General features: G+C 43.7%; 1 protein-coding gene across 1 annotated transcript in view; it reads right to left on the bottom strand.

Moving 5' to 3' along the window:
• The window catches only part of DIS3L (DIS3 like exosome 3'-5' exoribonuclease), a 40296-nt gene that overhangs the window by 8053 nt on the left and 7058 nt on the right, over positions 1 to 25185 (bottom strand). The window contains exons 3-11 of the mRNA XM_003784444.3: positions 18464 to 18592; positions 15320 to 15455; positions 12242 to 12418; positions 10861 to 10939; positions 10054 to 10233; positions 6437 to 6606; positions 4861 to 5022; positions 2962 to 3209; positions 2328 to 2420 (exon numbers count right to left, since the gene is read on the bottom strand). Coding sequence (XP_003784492.1) covers positions 2328 to 2420; positions 2962 to 3209; positions 4861 to 5022; positions 6437 to 6606; positions 10054 to 10233; positions 10861 to 10939; positions 12242 to 12418; positions 15320 to 15455; positions 18464 to 18592 — 1374 coding nt within the window. The remainder of the gene's footprint in view (positions 1 to 2327; positions 2421 to 2961; positions 3210 to 4860; positions 5023 to 6436; positions 6607 to 10053; positions 10234 to 10860; positions 10940 to 12241; positions 12419 to 15319; positions 15456 to 18463; positions 18593 to 25185) is intronic.

The following is a 25185-nucleotide window of genomic DNA, read 5'->3' as shown; positions in this document are numbered from 1 at the left end:
TGCCTCAGCCTCCCAAGTAGCTGGGACCACAGGCGCCTGCCACAGCGCCCAGCTATTTTTTTGTTGCAGCTGTCATTGTTGTTTTGGCGGGCCTGGGCTGGATTCAAACCCGCCACCTCAGGTGTATGTGGCTGGCGCCTTAGCCACTTGAGCCACAGGCGCCAAGCTGTATTAAAAATACTCTTAAACACCATTTTTCATCTATCAAATTGGCAAAGATAAAAAAAATACAACAGGGTGGTGCCTGTGGCTCAGTGAGTAGGGTGCTGGCCCCATATACTGAGGGTGGTGGGTTCAAACCCAGCCCTGGCCAAACTGCAACAAAAAAATAGCCAGGCGTTGTAGTAGGTGCCTGTAGTCCCAGGTTCTTGGGAGGCTGAGGCAAGAGAATAGCCTAAGCCCAAGAGCTGGAGGTTGCTGTGAGCTGTGACGCCACAGCACTCTACTGAGGGCGACAAAGTGAGACTCTGTTTCTAAAAAAAAAAAAAAAGAAAAGAAAAAATACAAAATACTGTGTTGGCAAAGCTGTGAAGAAACAATCCTCATACATTGATGGTGGGAACGTAACTAACACAACCTATAAGTTGGGAGATATGATTATAATGATCTAAACAAAAATGCACATGCCCTCTCCTTCTTTTTAATTTTCTTTGGGGACAGGGTCTTGATCTGTTGCCTGGGCATGAGGATAGTGGTGTCATGACAACTCACGGCAACCTTAAACTCCTCAGCTCATGTGATCCTCATGCCTCACATTCCCAAGTAGCTAGGACTTTAGGAGCACAGCACTACATCTGACTAATTAAAAAAAAAATTTTTTTTTTACAAATGTGGTCTTGCTATGTTGCCCACACTGGTCTCAAAATCCTGACTTCAAGTGATCTTCCCAAGTGTCAGGATTACAGGTGTGAGCCACTCCACCCTGCCACAGCACATACCCTTGAAATTTCACTTCAAAGAATTTCTCCTTCAGATATATTGGACTTTTAAAAATATGAACTGGGGCAGTGCGTGTGGTTCAGTGGGTAGGGTGCCATTCTCATATACCAAGGGTGGCGGGTTGGAACCTGGCCCAGCCAAGCTGCAACAAAAAATAGCCGGGCATTGTGGCAGTTGCCTGTGGTCTCAGCTACTCAGGAGGCTGAGGCAAGAGAATCCCCTAAGCCCAGGAGTCGGAGGTTGCTGTGAGCTGTGACACCACAGCACTCTACCAAGGGTGATAAAGTGAGACTGTCTCTACAAAAAGTAAATAAATAAATAAAAAATAAATAAAAATAAAAATATGAACTGGTTTTGAGTTCCAAGCAATTCAGTACACTTTTGTTTGTTTTTTCTTTTTCTTTTTTTTTGAGACAGAGCCTCAAGCTGTCGCCCTGGGTAGAGTACCGTGGCATCACAGCTCACTGCAACCTCCAACTCCTGGGCTCAAGCATGTCTCCTGCCTCAGCCTCCCAAGTAGCTGGGATCACAGGCGCCCGCCACAATGCCTGCCTATTTTTTGGTTGCAGCCGTCGTTGTTGTTTGGTGGACCAGGGTTGGATTCGAACCCACCACCTTAGGTGTATATGGCTGGCATCTTAGCCATTGAGCCACCGGCACCAAGCCTACACTTTTGTTTGTAATAACAAAAGACTGGAAACTATCCAAGTTTCCATAGATAAGCAACTGTTATTAATATGAACTGATTTCCAAGATATATTAAGTTTGGAAAAAAAGTGTTGAACAGTGTATATACATATATATATACATATATAAACACACATGTACATATGTATATTTGTGTATGTGTGTGTGTGTGTATATATATATATAAAGACCATATATCTATATTTGTGTGTATGTGTACTTAAAAATTACACGAGATATTGGTAACGAAGGGAAAGTGATGGGAAGGAGCCAATACTTAAATATTTTTTGGAACCTATGAATTTGGACTACATGATCTTATTACCTAGTCAAGATAAACATAAACTTTAACTACAACAAATAAGCAATAATCTCCCCAAGTGCATGATCGTGGTGCAACATCGCGTCACCAGGGAATGCACCTGCACAAAGCTGCATGCCTTTGCTCTCAGACTTTGGCTGACCTTAAAGAGGCAGCAAGAGAGGGAGAAGCAGCCTCACAGCTGTCAGGGAGAACAGAGGAGAGGAAGGGAAGGCTAGAGAAATAAAACGGCCTCAAAAGAGTGCTGGGGTGGAGGATGGAGGGGAGATGCAGAGTAGGGCACGGGGTACGGTGGTAGGAGCGTACCAGGAAGAAGAAAGAGGCCAGTAGCAGGGGCGTATGCCAGGACAAACTGTGAAGACAAAGATTATCAACTCACCTGTCGACGCCTCCCAGGAGGGAGCACAAATCAGCGCTGAGGATGGAGGGCAGCATGTCATAGCGACGGTCTGCTAAATAGTAAGTGGTGGCCCTGTGAATGACATACAGGGGGGCAACGTGACCTTCAGCAGCACAAAGCAGAACTGCTGACTGCGTGGGCTGCGGGGAGGTAAATGGCCAACATCTCAGTACAAATTCCCCAAGGCTGCCGCTGTTTCATAAAGTGCAGCAGACTGGGTAATAAAACTATTCCCATGGTCCTACTATTCTAAGTGATACTGCTTTGGGCTGAATGTTCTTCCACTGAGATAAAGAAGAAAAAGTGACATGAATCTGAGTTGTATAAGAAAAATTGAAGGGTAATGATCCAGTATTATATAAAATAGCACATTGCTACATGAAAATTTAACCCATTTCAATTTAGTAGGAAACAATGTGTGAAAAGGATATGTTAAAAAGGAAAGGTAAGTTCATTGAGGTATTATTTTTCTAAAGGAAAAAGGGGAATGGCTCTCAAATTTTCTTTTTTTTTTCTGGAACATGAAATCTTTGTTTTGAACATCCAAAACTAGCACAGATAAAATATACAGTCACATACACATAACCAAAGGGCTGGCTTTAAGTAGCATTACCTTGTTCTAGCTTCAATGTCAATATAAGAATTTAGTGCCACAAAGTGTGTCACATCTGCAATGTGGACCCCAAGCTCCAGGTTGCCATTCTTCAAGGTTCTGACGGAGAGTGTGTCATCCACATCTTCACAACCTTTGGGGTCAATGCTGAACACAAGATGGGTATGCCTCAAATCTTTGCGTTCTTGTTCCTCTTCAGGGCTCACCTTCCAAGGATTTTCTGGTGTGTTCACCGGCATCTCACACATCTATATGAGAGGCCAGATACTCAGCAATTCACGCACCACAAATTTCTGTAAAGAATCTACTCTCTAACAGTCTCAGTGTGACTGCCTAGAAATTCATTCATTCCAGTTGCCCTCTGCATCAATTATCAATCAGAAGAAGTGAAGAGAGGTTATTTATTAGGTACCTCTGATGTCTCAGATGCTGCACTGTGCTCTGGAGAGTCAGGAGTCAATAGAAAAGACGCTGTCCCCCACCCCGAGGACCTTGAATGTCCTGCAACTTCTATCAGCCTCCTTACTTATAGGGGCTCTGAGGGAAAATAAATGGGTGGCTTAACAGTACAACATGCAGCCCATTTGCAAACAATTTGTGTGTTTAAATGTACTTGAGCATGCAAGTCAAGCCCTGAAAAAAAAAATCAACACATTCCAAATATTACAAGCTTACACCTTAAAGACAATTTAAATAGGAACAATCTAGGGCACTTCCTCTCCACTATTGCCTCCTGAAGCCATCAATTTGCAGTTAAGAGGGCTGAAAGGGAAGAGGGCATTCTAGTCCTATGAAGTTTGGCCCACTCTTTTTTTATTTTAACATTTCCACTAAGAGCTACCAAATAAGTCAACAAATAATTTCCAGAAACTAATGTTAAACATAAAAAATTTAATAATGCAAAACATTCTAAAATATTTTACTATTATAGACCCTATTCTGTCAAAAATTATAATGAAAACAAGAACACCAGACACTCCTGATGGCAATGTAAACTGGTCTGATTTGGGGGGAGAAAAATCCGCCAATATGTAACAAAAGCTATTTAAAATTTTTATGCCCTTTGACTTGGTAATCTCACTTTAAGGATTACATTCTAAAGGAATGATCAAAAAGAAATTAAAAAGCAGGGTTTATAAAAATGTCTGCAGTAACATATTTTTATAATACTGAAAAATTAAACAGCAAAATACCCAACAATTGAGAAATGCTTAAGCAAACTAGGGCACATCAATACATGGTAATTTACCATAACTATTAAAAATAAGCAGGCTATGTCAATATATTTCACAAATAATTTCAAGTGAAAGAAGCAGGACAGAAAATAGTATGTGTACACTACGAATATAGCTATGCAGAATAATAAACAAGATTTACGAGGATTTTAAACGATCATAAAGTGATAGAAATAGCTGATGTTATGTTTATGGAATCTGTGTTTTCTGTGAAGGTTACAAAAACTGCTTCGTAAGGAGCATAATTTTTGACCCATGGGTCAGAGATGTATGGACCCCAGAAATTTGCTCCCTGTATTTTTCTGCAGCCTGTGGTTGAATGATTCTGACAGGGAGGAGAGCTCAGCTGAGTCCGTGACTCAGCATCCCTGTAGTTGCTGGGGATGGATGTACACTGACTACCAGACACTGACATATCATTTTTAAGCACAGCTTGAAAAATTTGAGAGCTGTGAGGCTGTAGGAAATGAAGGCTACACTTGAAGCTGAATTTAGTCTGGTCCAAACACAAAATGACGAGAAGTAAGATTTTTCCATTATCTATGGCTTTAGATAGTGGGTTGTCACACAGTAAAAAGTTTTTTCTTTCTTAATAATGAAACAAGCAACGATAAAAGCAAAAAGCAAAGGACTGTCACTAGACCAAAGGCCTCCAGGATCTCACCTGAGCTTCTGAGAAAGGGACAACGGAAATACTGTTTTCCACCAAGATGGTTGCAATTTCCCCTTCCAGATCTCCAATTCTTCCTAAAACACGCACAAAATGTCCATTTGGATACAGGGATGTTGACTCCCAAGAATCGATGCGCACAACCACCCGGAAGTCCTGCATGAAGGGAAAAAACAAAACCACGGCCAAGCACCAGAAGTTAAGTGGGTCAATTACAAGCATCAAACAAGAGAGAAACAGCACAAGTTCCAAAGAGAGTGGCCAATTTGCAATAGTGCTATGTGCTGGGTATTTTTGTTTTTCATTCTTCCTATTACTAAACTGCCAGATGGTAGGTAGATGCTTGGCCCGATGCTTTGAAGGAAGGCATTACTTCTCTACATTAAATAAGTGGGCTGGAAATTCTAGTCTGCCAATTGTAATACATTCTAGTTAACACTTGTAACACAGGGAAAAACTCAATTATGCACAGTCCAAATTAAGTTTTAAAACCAAAGTCTCAATTTTTTGCTTGTGAGAGTTATTTACTAATTTGGTAAATAATTTGATGCAATTTGGTGGAGAAGAAGGTATCAGGGTAAACTGAACTCTCAGTGCCCCCAAATTACAGCAAACCACGAAAATATAAAGTGTAACAGTCAAGACGAGTCTGGCGAGCCTGGAATAGGCTTTAAGATGTAAAAGGGACAAAATGACTAGATTCCTGGCTGGGGACATCCCTGTGAAGTGTCTCATTTACAAACTGTAAAACATCAGGTTAGGCCAGGCATGGCGGCACACTCCTGTATTCCTAGCATTCTGGGAGGCTGAGGCAGGTGGATCACCTGAGCTCAGGAGTTGGGAGACCAGCCTATGCAAGAGCAAGACTCCATCTCTACTAAAAATAGAAAAGTAAGCTGGGCGTTGAGGTGGGTGCCTTAGGTTCCAGCCACTCAGGAGGCTAAGGTAGGAAGATCTCTTGAACCCAGGAGTTTGAGGTTGCCGTGAGCTAAGCTGACACCATGGCACTCTAGCTGGGGCCAGTGAGAGTCTGTTTTTAAAAAAAAAATTTTTTTTTAATGAAAAAAAGAGAAACATTGGTGAATTAAATTGAGCAATGGCTACACTCTTTGCCACAAGTAAAGGTTAATTTCTAACTTTCCTGTTTATGTCTTCTCTCCAGCGCTATATTCTTTTATGGATAATCAATTCTGTGAAGTAGCACTACATCATCCCTACAGGGCAGAGTGATCGTATTTCTATATCACTTGCTGGAAGAAAGCTTGTTAGTGTTGGCAAAGTGTATCTATTGAAAGTTTCTGTGTTGGACAGCTGGATAACGTATGCTCTCTCTGGTTGTCCTACACAGCTCTTTCTAGGACAATTTCTCTCTGGCCTTCATTTATTAACCATAGACTACTTAATGGATGGTTCCTATATATTTAGAATTTTTTAAAAACAGTATTTCAGAATGCCAGAAGCCATCAATAATTTATTTCCTCTTATGCAAAGGAATTAACAATGCTTCCTGGTACTGCTCAAAAGCTAACCAAGACAGAATGAGAACAGTTGGAGGTACAATCCCAGCTACCTGAAGGGCTTCTGCTTGCTGAGTGCTAATTCGAATTTTAGGAATTCTGTAGTCCCAAGGTGTAACCAGGATTTTCTGAGCATTTTTGCCCTGAGATTGGACTTCTTCTTTGGATGGAAATGTCACCACATAATCCCGCCAGTTTTTCTGAAGGATGCCTACCACACGACCTTTGAGAAAGCAAACAAAGTATTAAATGGTTAGATGTCACTTATCTGGATGATGACTGGCTCAGCCGTAAGGAAAAGGGCAAGAAATGCAATGCCTCATTTTTTTTTCCAAGTATATCCATGCAAATCAAGATATGTTTAAAGATTTGTCCTCTTGGCTGGGTGCGGTGGCTCATGCCTATCACCCTAGCATTCTGGGAGGCCAAGGTGGGTGGATTGCCTAAGCTCACAGGTTCCAGACCAGCCAAGAGCGGGACCCCGTCTCTAAAAATAGCTGGGCGTTGTGGCTGGTGCCTGTAGTCCCACCTACTTGGGAGGTTAAGGCAAGAGAATGGCTTGAGCCCAAGAGTCTTAAGTTGTTGTGAGCTATGACAGCACAGCACTCTACAGATGGTGATAAAGTGAGACTCTGTCTCAAAAAAATTAATAGATTTCCTTCTTAACATTTTATTTTAAAGACAAATACTTTTTTTTTTTTTTGCAGTTTTTTGGCTGGGGCTGGGTTTGAACCCACCACCTTCAGCATATGGGGCCGGCACCCTACTGCTTTGAGCCACAGGCACCGCCCCAGATACATTTTTTAAGATGGATACTTTAAAAAAAGAAATTGTTATTGTTGTTGGCAGGGTGCAGTGGCTCACAGGTGCAATCCCAGCTCTTTAGGAGGCCAAAGTGGGAGGATGACTTGATGCCATGAGTTGGATACCAGCTTGAGCAACATAGCCAAGCCCCTGTCCCTATGAAAAATCTAAAAATTAGCCAAGCACAGTGTTGTACACTTACTGTAGTCCTATCTATGCAGGAGGCTGAGGTATGAGGATAGCTTGAGCCCAGGAGTTTAAGGCCACAGTGAGCTAGATTTCACAACTGTACTCCACCTGGGTGACAGAGCAAGACCCTATCTCCAAAAAAAAGAAAATTATTGTTTTTGTTGCTGTTTTGTTTTTAAAAAATGAGGTCTTGTTGTGTTGCTCAGACTAGAAATACAGTGGCTATTTACGGGTGTGATTATGGTGCACTACAGCCTTGAACTCCAGGCCTCAGGCAATCCTCCTCAGTAGCTGAGACTATAAGTATATGCCACTGTACCCAGCAAAGATGGATAATTTTTTTTTATGACATCATCAGCATGCCCTTTCCTCTGTGGGGCCTGATGTGACATTTAGAATCCATTTGTCCTGGCTGGGCACAGTAGCTCATGTCTGTAATCCTAGCACTCTGGGAGCTCAGGTTGGAGGATCACTTGAGCTCAGGAGTTGGAGGCCAGCCTGAGCAAGGGCGAGATCCCACCTCTACTAAAAATGAAAAAACTAGCCAGGTGTTGTGGTGGGTACCTGCAGTCCCAGCTACTCAACAGCTTGAGGCAAGTGGAACTCTTGAGCCCAAAAGTTTGAGGTTGCTATAAGCCATGATGCTACAGCACTCAACCCAGGGGAACAGGATGAGATTATGTCTCAAAAAAAAAAAAAATTATTGAGCACCTACCAGGCACAAAGCTCTGTTCTAAGTACAGGGAATAATATAGCAGTCTCAAAACAGACAAAATCTCTGATTTCAGAGTTTACATAAAATACATTTGAGTATCTGTCAGAGTGGAAAACAGAAGAAAAAACAAATATATCTGAAGTAGCGGTAATTGCTAAGAAGGATACAATGTAGGATAAGGTGACTAAGACTGACAAAGGGTTAGAAGTGGCAGCTATTTTAAATAAAGTGACATTTGAGCAGCGAGAGACTTGAATGAAGTAAGGAAAACGGATATGAGGATGTCTGGGGAAGGCTTAGTCCCAGTGGTAGAAAGACTAAGTCAGTCAATGCAGCTGGAGCAGAGGGGTGAAGAGGAAAACGCAGAAGGCGGCCCCAGCTGGTAGTGCACCATAATCACACCCTTTGGATTTTATCCTGAGGGAAACGGGAAGCAGCCACTGCAGAGTTTTGAGCAGAGACGTGACACTTCTTAAAGGATCATTGCTCCTCCAGGTGAAGACAGAAGGGGGGCCAGGATGGGAACAGGGAGACCAGTGGGGAGGCTGTTGTGATAACCCCACTGAGGCTCCCAGTGCACCGAAGCAGGAGATATGAGAAGCTGCTGAGTTCAGGCAGTACGTGAAAGTCAGAGCTTCCAGGATTTGCAGATGTGTGGGGGGAAAAGTCAAGGATAATCCCCAGGTATTTTGGGTTGACCAACCATAAGAATGAATTTACTCTCTACTGAGATGGGTGAACACTTGGATAAAAGCCAGTTGGGGGTAGGAATCAGGAGTTACCAGGCATGTTGAGTCTGAGATGTCCATTAGACATCCAGGGGAAGATGGATGAGCAGACAAACCTGGAAGGGGTCTGGGCTGGAGAAACAAAATCAAAGGACTGAAGGAGATGTCCTAGGGAGACAGTGCAGAGAACAGGAGATCCAGATAAGACGGGGAGGAAGCAGCAAAGGAGGGGAGCGGGAGCAACCAGTGGGGCAGGAGAGCTTCCAGATGCCCAGGGAGGGTAGTGGTCCGCCAGCCAATGCTGCTGGCGGGTTCCAGATGGCAAGGACTGACCAGCGCTTTGGCTAGGAGGTCACTGGTGACCTTGGCGAGAGCAGTTTTTGAGGAGTGGGGAGAGGGACCATCTGAATGGCTCACATGAGAACCAGCAGAGAGAATGCCATGTTAATTGTGTCACCGCATTTCCTGATAAACTGAAGCAGGGAGAAGCTAGAGGGACTGTGGGACTCGGAGAGCGCTTCTGTTTTAAGAGGGGAGCTCTCTATCACAGAAAATTTGGGTGCTGATGAGATTAAAATCAACCCTGAGGGGGGAAGCTGATAATGTATGGAAAGGGACTATATGTCACATATCTTATATTAACGACTGCTATTGACCAGGCACAGTGGCTCACACCTGTAATCCTAGCACTCCGTGAGGCCAAGGCAGGTGGATTATTTGAGCTTAGGAGTTTGAGACTAGCCTAAGTAAGCATGAGACCCTGTCTCTAAAAATAGCCGGGGGTTGTGGCAGGTGAATGTACTCCAAGCTACTTGGAAAGCTGAGCCCAAGAGTTTGAGGTTGCTGTGAGCTATGACACCAGGTGACTCTACCAGGGCACAGTGTGAGACTCTGTCTCAAACACCCAACAACTATTATTGCACAATATGGTGACTGTAGTTAATAACAATGTTTTGTATTCTTGAAAATTGCTAACAGTAGATTTCAAGTGGTTTTACCACAAAAGATACATGTGTGAGGTAATGCATGTTAATTAGCTGGAGTTAGCCATTCCACAATGTATACATTATATCAAAACACCATGTTATACTATAATACATGATAAGTACATATAATTTTTGTCAGTTTAAGTAACTAAAATAAAAGCAGTATTTCTGGGTTGCTAAAGAGAAAAAATATATATATACAATTCCATAAGAGAAATGGATCGGGAGTGACTTTCCAGCTGGCTCACCTGTGGGCATGGGCTCACTCGGAGACTCCCCCAAGGCCTTGTCATCGCTGTCGTTCTCACACAGGGCTATGGTTCTTCCTCTCCATTCGTTTTTAGGGAGCAGTTCCACGACCACCACATCTCCATGAATTGAGCGGTTTCGAGCCTTCATCCCATGGATTAGGATGTCACTGACTAAATCTGTGTTTAGGGCAGCACAAAAAACCCCAATGAAGCCAAGGGGCTGCCACACCTGTGAGGCATTCCACACATAATATATCTGAAGTATTGGCTCGGCACCTGTAACTCAGCGGCTAAGGCGCCGGCCACATACATCGGAGGTGGCGGGTTCAAACCTGATCCAGGCCAGCCAAACAACAATGACAACTGCAACAAAAAATAGCTGGGCGTTGTGGCGGGTGCCTGTAGTCCCAGCTACTTGGGAGGCTAAGGCAAGAGAATCGTTTAAGCTCAAGAGTTAGAGGTTGCTGTGAGCTGTGACGCCATAGAACTCTACCGAGGGCAACATAGTGAGATTCTGTCTCAAAATAAATAAATAAATAAATAACCAAAAGGGGGCAGTCCCTATGGCTCAGTGAGTAGGGTGCCAGTCCCATATACCAAGGGTGGTGGGTTCGAGCCTGGACCTGGCCAAACTGCAACAAAAAAAATAGCTGGGCATTGTGGCGGGTGCCTGTAGTCCCAGCTACTGGGGAGGCTGAGGCAAGAGAATTGCTCAAGCCCAAGAGTTTGAGGTTGCTGTGAGCTTCCCAGGGTGACAGAGTAAGACTCTGTTTCAAAAAAATTTAGGTAAGGTTTATACTGAACCTGAATCTTTACTGCTGGCTCCTTGAAGTCGAACAAAAGCTTCTATTTGTGCTCTGTGTTTGTTGACGTTCAGAATTCCCTAAAATCATAATTAAAAATCAACGTGAAAAATCTTCTTTTCTGCCTAGTTTACCTCTAGTTTTTAAAACTATATGAAAACATCCCCATAATATTCTTATAAGGTTGCGATCCCTGTCTTTGGGTACATTATTAATCATTAAGGTTTCTTTCCTCTAGAGGAAATGCCATCATGTTTGAATTACTCCTACCTATTGCAAATGCTGAAAGTACCAGGATCTATCATAACTAAGTGATGAGCAGTCTTTGAAAACTCTTATATCTCAAAATATCCTCCCAGGAATGCCATAAACTTTACTACCAAGTTGGAAACATTAGCCTCTCTAGACACGCTCATTTGAAATACCCACACTTCAGGGAGACACTTTGGTGTAGCGTTCTCAAACTCTGGCTGACACACAAATCTTCTGAGTTTATTAGAAATGTAAAATCCATGATGGAACAGTTCTGTGTTGTGATTGTGGTGGTGGATACACAAATCTATGCATGTGATAAAACTATAGAGTTATATGCACATATGCACACAAATGAGGGTATATAAAACTGTGGAAATCTAAACACTGTATCCGATTCCTTCCCAGGTTATTGACAGCATCAGGTTCTAGGTCCTGGGGGATCACAAAGAGGTCCTTGAAATGGGCAGAAAGATGGCAAAGGAGTGAAGCTGCTGAATTTCACCAATTTTACAAAGTTGCCAAACCTCAAGAACTTGAATCAAAAACATGCTTTTTTCCTGGTTACAGGAGGCATTTACAAGGCCACTTCCAGACTGTGTGATGCTCAATATGTGACATGATTAAGAACATCATCTCAGAGCAGCTTCCAACTGGAGGGCCCACGTCTACAGGAAGAACGACTCCAGGCCTGACCCACTCACACCCATCTTGCTGTAGCCTGTAAAATCAGAGGCCCGTGACAGGAAGCAAGGAAAGAAGAAAACAGGCCAGGCACAGGGGCTCACACCTGCAATCCCAGCACTCTGGGAGGCTGAGGTGGGTAGATTGGTTGAGTTCATGAGTTTGAGACCAGCCTGAGCAAGACAGAAACCTTCTCTCTACTAAAAATAGAAAAACTAGCCAGGCCTTATGGTGGGTACCAGTAGTCCCAGGTACTCAAGAGGCTGAGACAAGAGAATCGCTTAAGCCCAACAGTTTGAGGCTGCTGTGAGCTGCAACACTATGGCACTCTACCAAGGGTGACACAGTGAGACTCTGGCTCAAAAAACAGAAAAAAAAAAAAAAAAAAGAAGAAGAAGAGGACATACTGGCTGGTCCTAACATGGATTCTTCATTACCACCCTCACCTGGATATAGCGGCCAGATTTAATCCCAGCTTCTAACACCTCCAGGGGAAGATGCTCTGGGTACTCCTTCCCATGACTCTCCTGGCTCTCATTCTCTCTCTCCCGTCGAGACTGAAGGATAGATTCACAAAGCTCATGGGCGGCCTTTAAATCAGGCCAAAAGTTGTCCAGGTAATCCTGCATTTAACAAAGACACAGAGAAACGTGGTCAGGAGATGATGATTCTTCATGAAGGCGCCACTATAAAACATCCCACCCAGGAACTGCTGGCCTGCAGCACTGAGGCCATGTTACTGAGCACTGCTTGCCCAGGCCTCAATCCACAGTTCATTTTCTCTCTCTTTTTTCTTTTTTTAGAGACAGAGTCTCATTTTGTTGCCCTCGATAGAGTGCCATGGTGTCACAGCTCACAGAAACCTCTAGCTCCTGGGCTTAGGTGATTCTCTTGTCTCAGCTTCCCAAGTAGCTGGGACTACAGGTGTCCACCATAACACCAGCTATTTTTTGTTGCAGTTTGGCCAGGGCTAGGCTTGAACCTGCAACCTTCGGTATATGGGGCTGGCGCCCTACTCACTGAGCCACAGGCGCTGCCCTACCAGTTCATTTTCTGCTAGCTCATTAATCCCTGAAGCCTTGCCAAATGAATCCCTGGGAGGTCATCCCATCATGGAACACTGCCGCCTTCTAGATCACTTTGCGCTTTCAAATCTCTCCACACAAGCATGCCCATACACCCATGCACACACCCGGGAAGCCTCTCTTCACATAGGTCCCATTGCTGCAGACAAATGGCGGGAGGAAAAGCTCTTGTGTGGACTCGGCGCCTGTAGCTCAGTGGCTGGGGTGCCAGCCACATATACTGGAGCTGACACGTTCAAGTCCAGCCTGGGCCTGCCAAACAACAATGACAACTACAACCAAAAAACAGCCGGGCATTGTGGCGGTGCCTGTAGTCCCAGCTACTTGGGAGGCTGAGGCAAGAGGATCGCATAAGCCCAAGAATTTGAGGTAGCTGTGAGCTGCGACATCACAGCACTCTACCCAGAGGGACATAGTGAGCCTCTATTTAAAAAAAAAAAAAAAAAAAGAAAGAAAAATAGTTTTGAGGAAGGAAGTACAGAATCAGCTTTAAAAGTCACTTACATTAACTCTAAGTCTGAAGTAGAGGCTAGCACATTCTCTTTTCTCAAAGTGAAAAGAAAAATAAGTTATCCTTATTGTCAGCTCCCACATTTCTCCCTCTAATTTCAGGGTCTTGTTTAAATTGCTTCCTTTCTTTCCCTGCTCCTTCCAGAAATTACCCCTGTGCTAATATGAGTCCCCCAATTCTATGATCACTCATCAACACCAGACGTCTGTCATTATGAACCACCTCTCCAGGAGGGGTTTTGCCTTGGCTCTTCTCCATCTAGAAAATGCGGGGCTTCCCTCACATCTGAACATCACCATTATCTCTTCTTCTCTTCTGTCAGTTGCCTCTGTGAAGCCCTCGGTCACACAGTTTTCTTGAGAAATGCTATACAAAATAATACCGCGCTATACCACTGGACTACAAAGAAAAGTAATTTCACAGAAAGTAGAAAAATATAATTTTAGGCAACTGTCCTCTGCAGGAACAAGACATGATATATTGCAACAGAAAAAGCGAGTGACACTGCCATTAATATCCAGTGCCCCTGGAATTCTCTGGCATGCCAGAACACTTTTTTATAGCAGGGCCAAGAAAATTCTATTGGCAAATCTTGAGCAATACATGCACCTGGGAACCCTTATAAAATCCAACTAGACTTTCTGTAAACTGACAGGGATAGCGGAGGGCCTCATTCTGGTTTCTGCATTAAGAAATGGTATCAACCAGTGGAACCTGATTGAGCAACCGGGCAGATAGACGAGATCAGTAATCTACGGAGAGATTATCAGTCATTCTGTTCTCACAAAAGGTACCTAAGAGACGAGAAGAACTGTGTTGCTAAGACAGTCAAAGAAACTGTCACTGATAATGCTACTCCTGTCTGCAATCTGTAGCGAGCAGATCGGGCAGCCGGCACATAAATATTATCGTATCACATCTCAGCCCTCTCATTTATCCCTATTAACCCCCATGAACATTCACAACCGCTAAGAGTGAAGAACGGCTGAAAAACAAGACTGGCCTTTAAAATGGTTTGTGTTTTGCATGTGTGTTCAAAAAAATAATTTGAGAGGTAGTACAGCAAGGTGGCTAAGAGCTACAGAGTCTGACTGCTTGGATTTTAATCCCAGCTCTTCCATTTTCTACTGTGTGACTTTGGGAAAGTTGCTTAGCCTTTCTGTGCTACAGTTTCCTCACCAATGGATGGGATAGTAATAATAACCTCACAGGGCTGTTGCAAGAATTAATAGAGTCTCATTCTGCTGCCCAGGCTAGAGTGCTGTGGCATCAGCTTAGCTTACTGCAACTTCAAACTGCTGGGTTCAAGTGATCCTCCTGCCTTACCTTTCTGAGTAGCTGGGACTATAGGGACCAGCCACCATGCCCAGATAGTTTTTCTATTTACAGTAGAGACAGGGTCTCTCTTTTGCTTAGGCTGGTCTCAAATCCTGAGGTCAAGTGGCCCTCTGGCCTTGGCCTCCCAGAGTACTGGGATTACAGGTGTGAGCCCCTGAAATAATACATTTGGAACAGTGCCTGGCACAGATACATGTAGGCTATTATTATTAGGTGGAACCATGTAAAACTGCTACTTTGTCTGTCAAGAACAAAAGAATGCTGGCAATTTTATTCAATCTATTATCATCGTCATCATTACTATTACTGTTCTAACTAGAAACATTAATGTCCCCAGGGGTTTACTGGGCTGGTCTTGGATGCTATGGGCCTTACAGTTATAGGAGTTTGTGTGAATTTGCAAAAGCCAAGGTGAATTCGTTGAGGAATAATGAAGACATGGAGCATCTGAACATCTTAACATGCTCCTTCCTTCCTTATTGTCTCTTTTCTGTGTTACCAAAGGGATCTAGAGCCTATGGCACTAGACTACTTAGGAAATGAACTCATACACACACTCACACACTTACATACACAGCAGCTGGAAATACCTTGAAGGAAATCACAAACACTCCTTCTGTTTCACTTCCATACTGCTGAATTGCCTCTTCATCCTCTGTCACCATAACGATCGGCATCCCGTCCTGGCAGTGGTGATAGTACCAAACAGCTGCACTGTATATGCTCCTGGAAAAGCAAAGGGTGTGAGCCCTCCCGAGGTGGACAAACGCCAGCTATTGTTCAGAATTTCACACTTGGCTTTTCATTCGCTATCCTGTGGTCTGCAAAGATAACTGTTCATTCATCCCACAAATACTTCCCAGACTATCCATTATAAAGAAGCTCTGGGGTGGGTCCTGGGGTACACAAGATAAATCAGAAAGCACTCAGTAGGCTGGGCTCAGTGGCTCTTCTACTCTAAGGCATCCCACCACTACAGCCACAACTTTCATTTCTTTTGTTTTTCTTTTTTTTCTTGAGACAGAGTCTCACTCTGTCGTCCTCGGTAGAGTACCTTGGCATCATAGCTTACAGCAACCTTAAACTCTTGGGCTTAAGTGATCCTCTTGCTACAGCTTCTCAAGTAGCTGGACTATAGGCACCTGCCACAATGCTCAGCTAAGTTTTGGTTTTTGGGGTTTTTTTTTTTTTTTTGCAGTTTTTGGCTGAGGCTGGGTTTGAACCTACCACCTCCGGCATATGGGGCCAGGTCCCTACCCTTTTGAGCCACAGGAGCCACCCCCTGCTAAGTTTTTTTTTTTTTTTCTATTTTTAGTAGAGACAGGGGTCTCGCTCTTGCTTAGGCTGGTCTTGAAGTCCTGTGTTCAAGGAATCCACCTGCCTTGGCCTCCCAGGGTGCTAGGATTATAAGCCTGGGCCACCACACTAAGTATCACTTTCATTTCTTTTTCTTTTTCTTTTTTTTTGGCCAGGGCTGGGTTTGAACCCACCACCTCTGGCATATGGGGCCGGCACCCTACGCCTTGAGCCACAGGTGCCACCCTCATTTCTTGATAAGACTAGAAACATGAGGCTCATCTTTTAACACCTTTTAATCAGAGGGCTGAGCCACATAGCATCACCCAGGATGACAAGGTATGCTATGTGAGGCTTAACAGACAAAGAAACAAGTCTTTGGCTTAGAGAAAAATTGTAAGTGGGTACAGTTAGAGTGGCTGCAGGTGGCTGAAGATCATAATGTAATAGGGTGTGATATGGAACCATGTGAAATGCCTTGAAGTCCTTTTGGAAGGAACTTGAACTGGGCTAGAGAGACCAGATCTCTGATGAACCATGTTCAAGAATGGACCATGTTTCTAATGAAGTGCACACCCTTAGACAGCCCATTTCTGTAGGCATCTGTTTCCTTTTCCCTGAAAAATAAGATGCTATGTAAGGTCTCTTTAGTTCTACATTTAAAAAAGTTTAGCTATCATTTACTGTGTAGCTACTGTGTACATGGCTGTGTAGTTAGTATGATTACTTGAGGTACTCATATCCACTTTTCACCTTTTGGTACTGAGCCCCATGGGAACTCAGGAACTATAACTAAGGACTCAGTATGCATTAGGGCTTATTTTGCACTGGAGAATTGAAATATTTAATGGTTATGACAGATAAATGATTATAAGGAAAAGATGACTTAAATATTTTATACTATTAAGACATTTCAAAGCTTCAGCTCTCTTCTGTCCTATACAGAAGGGTGCAGCAGAGGTTACTGGGGCAGCTGTGCCTGACACCCACCCCTGACGTTAGCAGCAGTGGGGGGTCAGTTCCACACCACCTCAAAGGGCCACTGCATGGAGTTAACACCCTGAGGAAAGACTCTCAAGTAAAGGGGGCAACTCACGAAAAGTCCTAGCCTGTGCCTGTCAAGGTGACTTCTGAGGCACACTCTGCATGGCTCCTCGGAGGCTCCTCAGCAGGACCATGCTTTGTTCTCTATAGCAGTAACACACCCTGTCCTTCTCTCTCTCCTTCTCCATCTCACTGTCTCCACTTCCTTACTCCTGCTTGTGGGAATCACTTGCCACATACACACCCTATACACTCTGGGAGGCCAAGACAGGCAAATTGCTTGAGGTCAGGAGTTCAAGACCAGCCTGAGCAAGAGCAAGACCCTATCTCTACTAAAAATAGAAGAACTAGCCGGGCATTGGAGCAGGTGCCTGTAGTCCCAGCTACTCGGGAAACTGTGGCAAGAGGACTGCCTGAGCCCAAGAGTTTTGAGGTTGCTGTGAGCTTTGACACCACAGAACTCTACCCAGGGCAACAGAGTGAGACCCTGTCCCCAAACAAACAAACGAACAAACAAACAAACAAGCAGACCCTATACTCAAGTGCTTGCTTCAGGCTCTGCTTTCAGGTGGACTTAAACTAGGATATTCATTTCCTAAAGCAGCCTTTTCAGAATTTGTTTTTTTTTTTTTTTTTTGCAGTTTTTGGCTGGGGCTGGGTTTAAACCCACCAGCTCTAGTGTATGGGGCCAGTGCCCTACTCCTTTAAGCCACAGGCGCCTCCCTGTTTTTCTTTTCTTTTAAGAGACAGAATCTCATTTTATCGCCCTTGGTAGAGTGCTATGGCATCACAGCTCACAGCAACCTCCAACTCCTGGGCTTAGGCAATTCTCTTGCCTCAGCCTCCTGAGTAGCTGGGACTACAGGCTCCTGCCACAATGCCCGGCTATTTTTTGGCAGTTTGGCCGGGGCCGGGTTTGAACCTGCACCCTCGGTATATGGGGCCGGCGCCCTAGTCACTGAGCCACAGGCGCCGCCCAGTCTTTTCAGAATTAAACTATTAGTTTCAGTTTAGGATAGCAGAACAACCTATACTAGAAAAACTGAGCAGATGATCTAATTAGTTCACAGGCAGGATCCATCCCCCACTCACATACTCAAGTATTAAAGTTATGACTTCTAGGTCACGGGAATGATCCTGCTGCCCAGTAGGGTCTGTGGTAAAGTAACTGCATACCTATGTCTCCTTAATTATAATTTCAAAAACATACCAGTTATGCACTCAAATGATGTATCTAAAATATAGACATGTGTTAAGCATTTCAGTGTTAATTGTGGTTCCAGAATAATCGTTAGTTTATTCTAGCATACCTTTTAGATATACTCCCTAATGGCCTGAGAGGAGGGAGTGCAAGGAGGTGACTGTGTGATCACTGCAGGGATTTGGTGCCATACCTGGTCTGCCACTTTTCCACGGACTCACCCCGCTCCCGCGGCAGGTAGCAGTGCTGCTGGAATTCATTAGCGAAGAGAATGCAGTCGTGACGCGCATCCTTTAGGAGGTTTCGCAATTTGTTATACTGCCTGTGACACAGAGGAGAAAAATAAAGCTAACAGCACAGGTATTCATCTACTGTCATCTCTTGCTAAGCATCAAAAAAGGATGACATTTTAGAGCAAAAGATTTGATGCTTTAAAACTTGAGGAACGTGCTTATGGGGGCCTTGTGCACTCAGTACTGTTGGGCTGCTCCTGTTTCTCAGTTTTGCTGAAATGTGCTGGGGCAGGGCCTCATTAACTAGTTTGCAGATCAGTTAAACTCCTTCCCCTCTTTCCCCTTTTTGTTATGCCATTTTATTATGTAATTATGCTGCCTTGTCCTACCTTGCCCCCTCTTCAAAGCCTGAGTGCACAGAGGCAAGCAGAGAGCTTAGCACTTTATTTTTGTACCTCACTTTGTTCTATAAACAGCATTAACATTGATTTTACTTTTTGCTTTCTGCTGGCAGCCCTAGAAGAGGACATGTAAGGTAAATAAGTTTGGGGATTTATCTGTGAATGTTGTTTGTGCAGACACCATGACTTAGAGAACCAGCCTCATCAGTCGGACAACTAACAGAAAGCTTTAAGGTTTTTCCCATCAGGAAGAGATCCTTCCAACAATGCCAGCTGATGTCGCATACCAAGTATCAACTCTCATACAGACCAGTTTCTCAGAAGGTGCTTTTCTTTTTGTTTTTTAAGACAGAGTCCCACTCCATCACCCTGGGTAGAGTGCTTTGGCATCATAGCTCATGGTGACCGCAAACTCCTGGGCTGAAGAGATCCTTTTGCCTCAGCCTCCCAAATAGTTGGGACTACAGGCACCTGCCACACACCCAGCTAGTTTTTCTATTTTATTTTATTTATTTATTTATTTATTTTTGAGACAGAGCCTCAAGCTAACCCCCTGGGTAGAGTGCCATGGCATCACAGCTCACGCAACCTCCAACTCCTGGGCTCAGGCGAGTCTCCTGTCTCAGACTCCCAAGTAGCTGGAACCACAGGCGCATGCCACAGCGCCCGGCTATTTTTTGGTTGCAGCCGTCGTTGTTGTTTTGGCGGGCCCGGGCTGGATTAGAACCCACCACCTTAGGTGTATGTGGCTGGTGCCTTAGCCACTTGAGCCACAGGCACCCAGCCTAGTTTTTCTATTTTTAGTAGAGACAGGGTCATACTCTTGCTCAGGCTGGTCTTGAACTCCTGACCTCAAATAACGTGCCAGACCTGCCCTCCCAGAATGCTAGGATTATAGGTGTGAGCCACCATGCCCAGCTAGAAGGTGCTTTTCTTTCTTTCTTTCTTTTTTATTTAGAGACAGTCTCACTTTGTTGCCCTCAGTAGAGTGCTGTGCTGTCACAGCTCACAGCAACCTCCAGCTCTTGGACTTAGGCGATTCTCTTGCCTCAGCCTCCGAGTAGCTGGGACTATAGGAGCCCACCACAATGCCCAGCTATTTTTTGTTGCAGTTTGGCTGGGGCCAGGTTTGCGCTTTGCATATTTCTGTAATGCCACCCTCAATATATGGGACTGGCACCCTACCCACTGGGCCACAGGCACTGCCCAGGTGCCTTTTAATAGTATAGGTAATATGGGAATTACAGAAACATTCAGTTATTTTAAAAGGAGTCAGTTATTTATTTAAAAGCAGATTCATATTAAACTAGATGTTAATTTAATATATATTCAAGGTAGCTAATCGGCATTTAATGTATGTTTTTTGTTTTTTGAGATAGAGTCTCACTTTGTCGCCCTCCTTACAGTGCTGTGGAGTCATACCTCACAGCAACCTCAAACTCCTGGGCTCAAGTGATTCTCTTGTGTCAGCCTCCCGAGTAGCTGGGACCATAGGCGCCCCACAATGCCTGAAAAAACTTTTCTATTTTTTGTAGCGATGGGGTCTTGCTCTTGCTCAGGCTGGTCTTGAACTCCTGAGCTCAAGCAGTTCACCTGCCATGGCCTCCCAGAGTGTTAGGATTACAGGTGTGAGCCATGGAGCCTGGCCACAAATGTATGTTTTAATATAGTAAAATTTGTATCCTTCCATCCCCACCTCCAGTCTGCCTCTGTGGGTTTTAAAAAATAAGTCTGTTACTAAAGCAAAGGTAGAACTCCTCAACTTATCCTGTCTAAATACAGGAATACTCACCATTATCTGTGTGGTCTTATACTTTATTAGAAAATAAGATACACCCACTGTGTAGGGTGGCTCCTTCTTGTAATCCTATCAATTTGGGAGGCTGAGGCAGGAGGATCAGTTGAGGTTAGGAGTTTGAGACCAGCCTGAGCAAGACAGAGAGCCTATCTCTACTAAAAAGAGAAAAATCAACTGGGCATGCCTTGTGCCTGTGGTACCAGCTACTCAAAAGGCAGAGGTAGAAAAATTGCTTGAGCCCAGGAGTTTGAGGTTGCTGTGAGCTAGGCTGAGGCCATGGCCCTCTAGTCCTGGCAATAGAGTAAGACTCTGTTTTATTTAAAAAAAAAAAAATTAGCTTAAGGAAGCCCCTGTCTCTACAATACATAGAAAAACTTAGCTGGGCATAGTGATGTGTACCTGCAGTCCTAGCTACTTGGGGGACTGAGGCAAGAGGATTACTTGAGTTTATACTGAGCTGTGATGAGGCCTGGGCACTCCAGTCTGGGCAACACAATGAGACTCTGTCTCAAAAAACAAAACAAAGCAAACAACCAAAACCAGAAAACAAGAAACATTGATTTTATTTTCTTAGTAATTCTAATTTTGAGACATCTTAAAAAGAATCAAGTAATAGCAACTTATAAAATGTCTTAATAAACAAAGAAATGCTGTTTCATTTCTGTGAATAGCAGCTTTCCTTACCAGAATTTCATTTGTGCAAACAAAAGTGGCCTCCCTGCCTGCAAGATGCCTAGAACATATTAAATTGGTAATTTTACCACCTTCACAAAGACAGATTTAAAACTCATTATAAATGCCTTTTAGACAAGTCTACACTGCACTGTTAACAGTGATCGGTTTTTCAGGGCACAGACTCATTTTGTGCTTTGCATATTTCTGTAATGCATGAAGTTTTTTTTTTTTTTTTTTTTAAAGACAGAGTCTCTCTTTGTTGTCCTCAGTAGCATGCCATGGCGTCACAACTCACAGCAACCTCCAGCTCTTGGGCTTAGGTGATTCTCTTGACTCAGCCTCCCTAGTAGCTGGGACTACAGGTGCCCACCACAACGCCAGGCTATTTTTTGTTGCAGTTTGGCTGGGGCCAGGTTTGAACCCGCCACCCTTGGTATATGGGGCCAGTGCCCTACTCACTGAGCCACAGGTGCTGTTCTGTGTGAAGTTTTTTATTTTATTTTTTTAATGTACAATTTTTTATTATTTATCTATTTTTGAGATGGAGTCCTCTATCACCCTGGGTAGAGTGCTGTGGCATCATAGCTCATAGCAACCTCAAACTCCTGGGCTCAAGTCATCCTCTTGTCTCAGCCTACCAAGTAGCTGGGACTATAGGCGCTGGCCACAAAGCCCAGCTAATTTTCTGTTTAGTAGGGACACGGTCTAGCTCTTGCTCAGAGTGGAGGTGAAGTTTTTTAAATGAGCACTTATTTGTTAAGTAATAAAAAAGATTTTTGAAGAGATATCATAAACATCTATAATTTATTATTTCAGAGAACATGCTGAAAAACTATTCCCTATTTTTCCTGATCTTATCTCCATAGACCTTTTTGCTCCCTTTACCTACCATCACATTTCATACACCCCTAAAAGTGAACTTGAGCTCATTGCAGCTGTTTACAAATGCCAAAGAGCCTTCATTCAGCTTCTTCTTGTTGTTGTTGTTTTTTTTTAAGTTTTTCTATTTATTGTAGAGAATACCGAACATGGGGGCTTAGGGGGTGGGTGTTATAAACTAGACATCCCACTGCATCTGAATAGTGCCCCTGGAGTAGCTGTAATGCCCTACACCTGCGGCGAAAAACCCAGAACTACCGTATGATTCAGCAATCCCCCTTCTGGGTACACATCCAAAGAATTGAAAGCAAGGACTCAAACCAATATTTGTACACCTGTGTTCACAGCAGCATTATTCACAGTGCACAGCCAAAATGTGGAAGCAATCTAATGATGGATAAACAGATAAACAAAACATGGTATATAATATTCAGCCTTAAAAAGGGAAGGAAATTCTGATACATGTCATAACATGGATAAAACGTGACCAATACTATGTGAGTACGGTTATATGAAACAGCTAGAATAGTCAAATTCACAGAGATGGGCGAGCAGATGGAAGGGGAGTTAGTGTTAGCACAAAAGTTTTTTTGTTTTTTTTTTTTGAGACAGAGTCTATGTTGCCCTCACAGTAGAGTGCCATAGTGTCACAGCTCACAGGAACCTCAGACTCTTGGGCTTAAATGATTCTCTTGCCTCAGCCTCCTGAGTAGCTGGGACTGCAGGTGCCTGCCGCAACACCTGGCAAACTTTGTTTTGTAGCTGTTATTGTTGTTTAGCAGGCCTGGGCCCAGCTCGAATCCACCAGCCTTGGTGTATGTGGCTGGAGCCCTACTCACTGAACTACAGGCGCTGAGCTGGGGTATAAAAGTTTTAATGGGGCAGATAAAGTTCTGGAGATAGATGTTGGTGACGGTTACACAAAAGTACAAATGCTGGGCAGTGCCTGTGGCTCAGTGGGTAGGGCACTGGCCCCATATATTGAGGATGGTGGGTTCAACCTGGCCCTGGACAAACTGCAACAACAACAAAAAATAGCCAGGCACCTGTAGTCCCAGCTACTCGGGAGGCTGAGGCAAGAGAATCGCTTAAGCCCAGGTTGCTGTGAGCTGTGACACCACAGCACTCTACTGAAGGCGATATAGTGAGACTCTGTCTCCAAAAAAAAAAAAAATATGCAAATGCATTTAATGCCACTGAATTGTACACATAAAAATGGTTAAACTGTTAAATTTTATGTATGGACATTTTACTATAATTTTTAAAAACAGCTATTCTACTTGGAAAAAACAATCAAAACATAATACCTGGCTTGGCACCTGTAGCACAGTGGTTACAGTGCCAGCCTCATACACCGAGGGTGGCGGATTTGAACCTGGCCCAGGCCAGCTAAACAACTGCAACAACAACAATAATAACAAAAATAGCCAGGTGTTGTGGCAGGTGCCTGTAATCCCAGCTACTTGGGAGGTTGAGGCAAGAGAATTGCTTAAGCCCAAGAGTTTGAGCTTGCTGTGAGCTGTGAGGTCACAGCACTCTACCAAGGGGGGCATAGTGAGACTCTGTCTCAAAAAAACTAAAACAAAAACACCTAAACACCATTTCAGTGAAATAAGTCATGAAAGAAGAGGGGAGGAGTTGGAAGGCTTCCTGGAGTAGATGACCCCTGAGACCTGAAGAATGAATGGGAGTTAGCTGGACAAAGGGCCCAAAGGAGAGTGGGACAGAGCATTCAAGACAGCAGATGGGGTGGTTCATCTTTGTATCCTCAGCAGGTGCTCAATAAATGTTTTACAAATGAATACATGACTGCACAGTCCTATGTGACAACAGCGATCCAAGCCCAGTATAATAATGTCTCTGAATAAACTGGTATTTCCAGAACCGGTTACCCTTTTACTAGGCTTCATATACATGACTGCATTTGTTATCACAGATTTACTTTAGCCCCAGAGATTCTCAATTTCGGTCCTCCCCTGCCACAAGCCAGACCCAGGCGTTACTAGCAAATCACAGTAATGACAATCCTTCCTAACTGATATTTAGAAAAACACATAACTTAGCAACAAGAACTTTCTCAATTTTAAGTTTTGCTCCCATATATCTTTCTTAGACTTTCAGTGCACGCTTCCATTTGTCAGCTACCTATCAGCCAGATAAAACAAATGAACAAATGGCACAGGAATATTAATGTGGAAAGCAGGAAACAAACAGCGAATCGCTGAGTGTGACAGTCGGGTGTGAGCTTATTTTTATAATTGAATAGTGTACAAATACAGTATGTAGTTTTTGCTAGTCGGGGTTTTGTGGCCCATATGATATAATTAGATACGTGCATATCCTGCCTGGCATCAGTAAACAGCATCATGGTGCCTTAGACAATGGCTTCCAATAGTCAAGTACAAGAAAAGGATTTTAAGTTTAAAAAATTCCAGTTTCAAAGAAAAACCCTTGTTTCCCTGGGCTGGCTTACGTGTGTTCTAAACTTGCATCATCTAAACATTTGAAACAATTTCTTAGTGGGACAGCAAAATGTATCTTCTTTAGATGATTTTTTACTATTTTGATTCAATGGTGACCTGACCTATAGATGCGACACCCCCTCCCCCTGCTTACTGTACTAAGGATTAAAAAGTTAGCATTCCCAGGGGAAGATTTACAAGGAGGCAAATTCTGTTTGTTTTTGTTGTTGTTTTGGAAACAGTCTCGCTCTTTTGCCCTGGGTTGAGTGTCGTGGCATATCATAGCTCACAGCAACCTGGGCTCAAGCCATCCTCTTGCCTCAGCCTCTCAAGTAGCTGGAACTACAGGTTCTCACTGCCATGTCCACCTAGTTTTTCTCTTTTTAGTAGAGATGGGGTCTTGCTCTTGCTCAAGTAAATTCTGTATCAAATGTATTTCCTCAGCTAGGTTTTCAGAATCCTGGTGG

This window comes from Otolemur garnettii, unplaced genomic scaffold (genome assembly GCF_000181295.1).
Source record: "Otolemur garnettii isolate 467f Iridium unplaced genomic scaffold, OtoGar3 scaffold00011, whole genome shotgun sequence".
NCBI lineage: Eukaryota > Metazoa > Chordata > Mammalia > Primates > Galagidae > Otolemur > Otolemur garnettii.
This window is presented reverse-complemented; position numbering and strand designations above follow the sequence as displayed.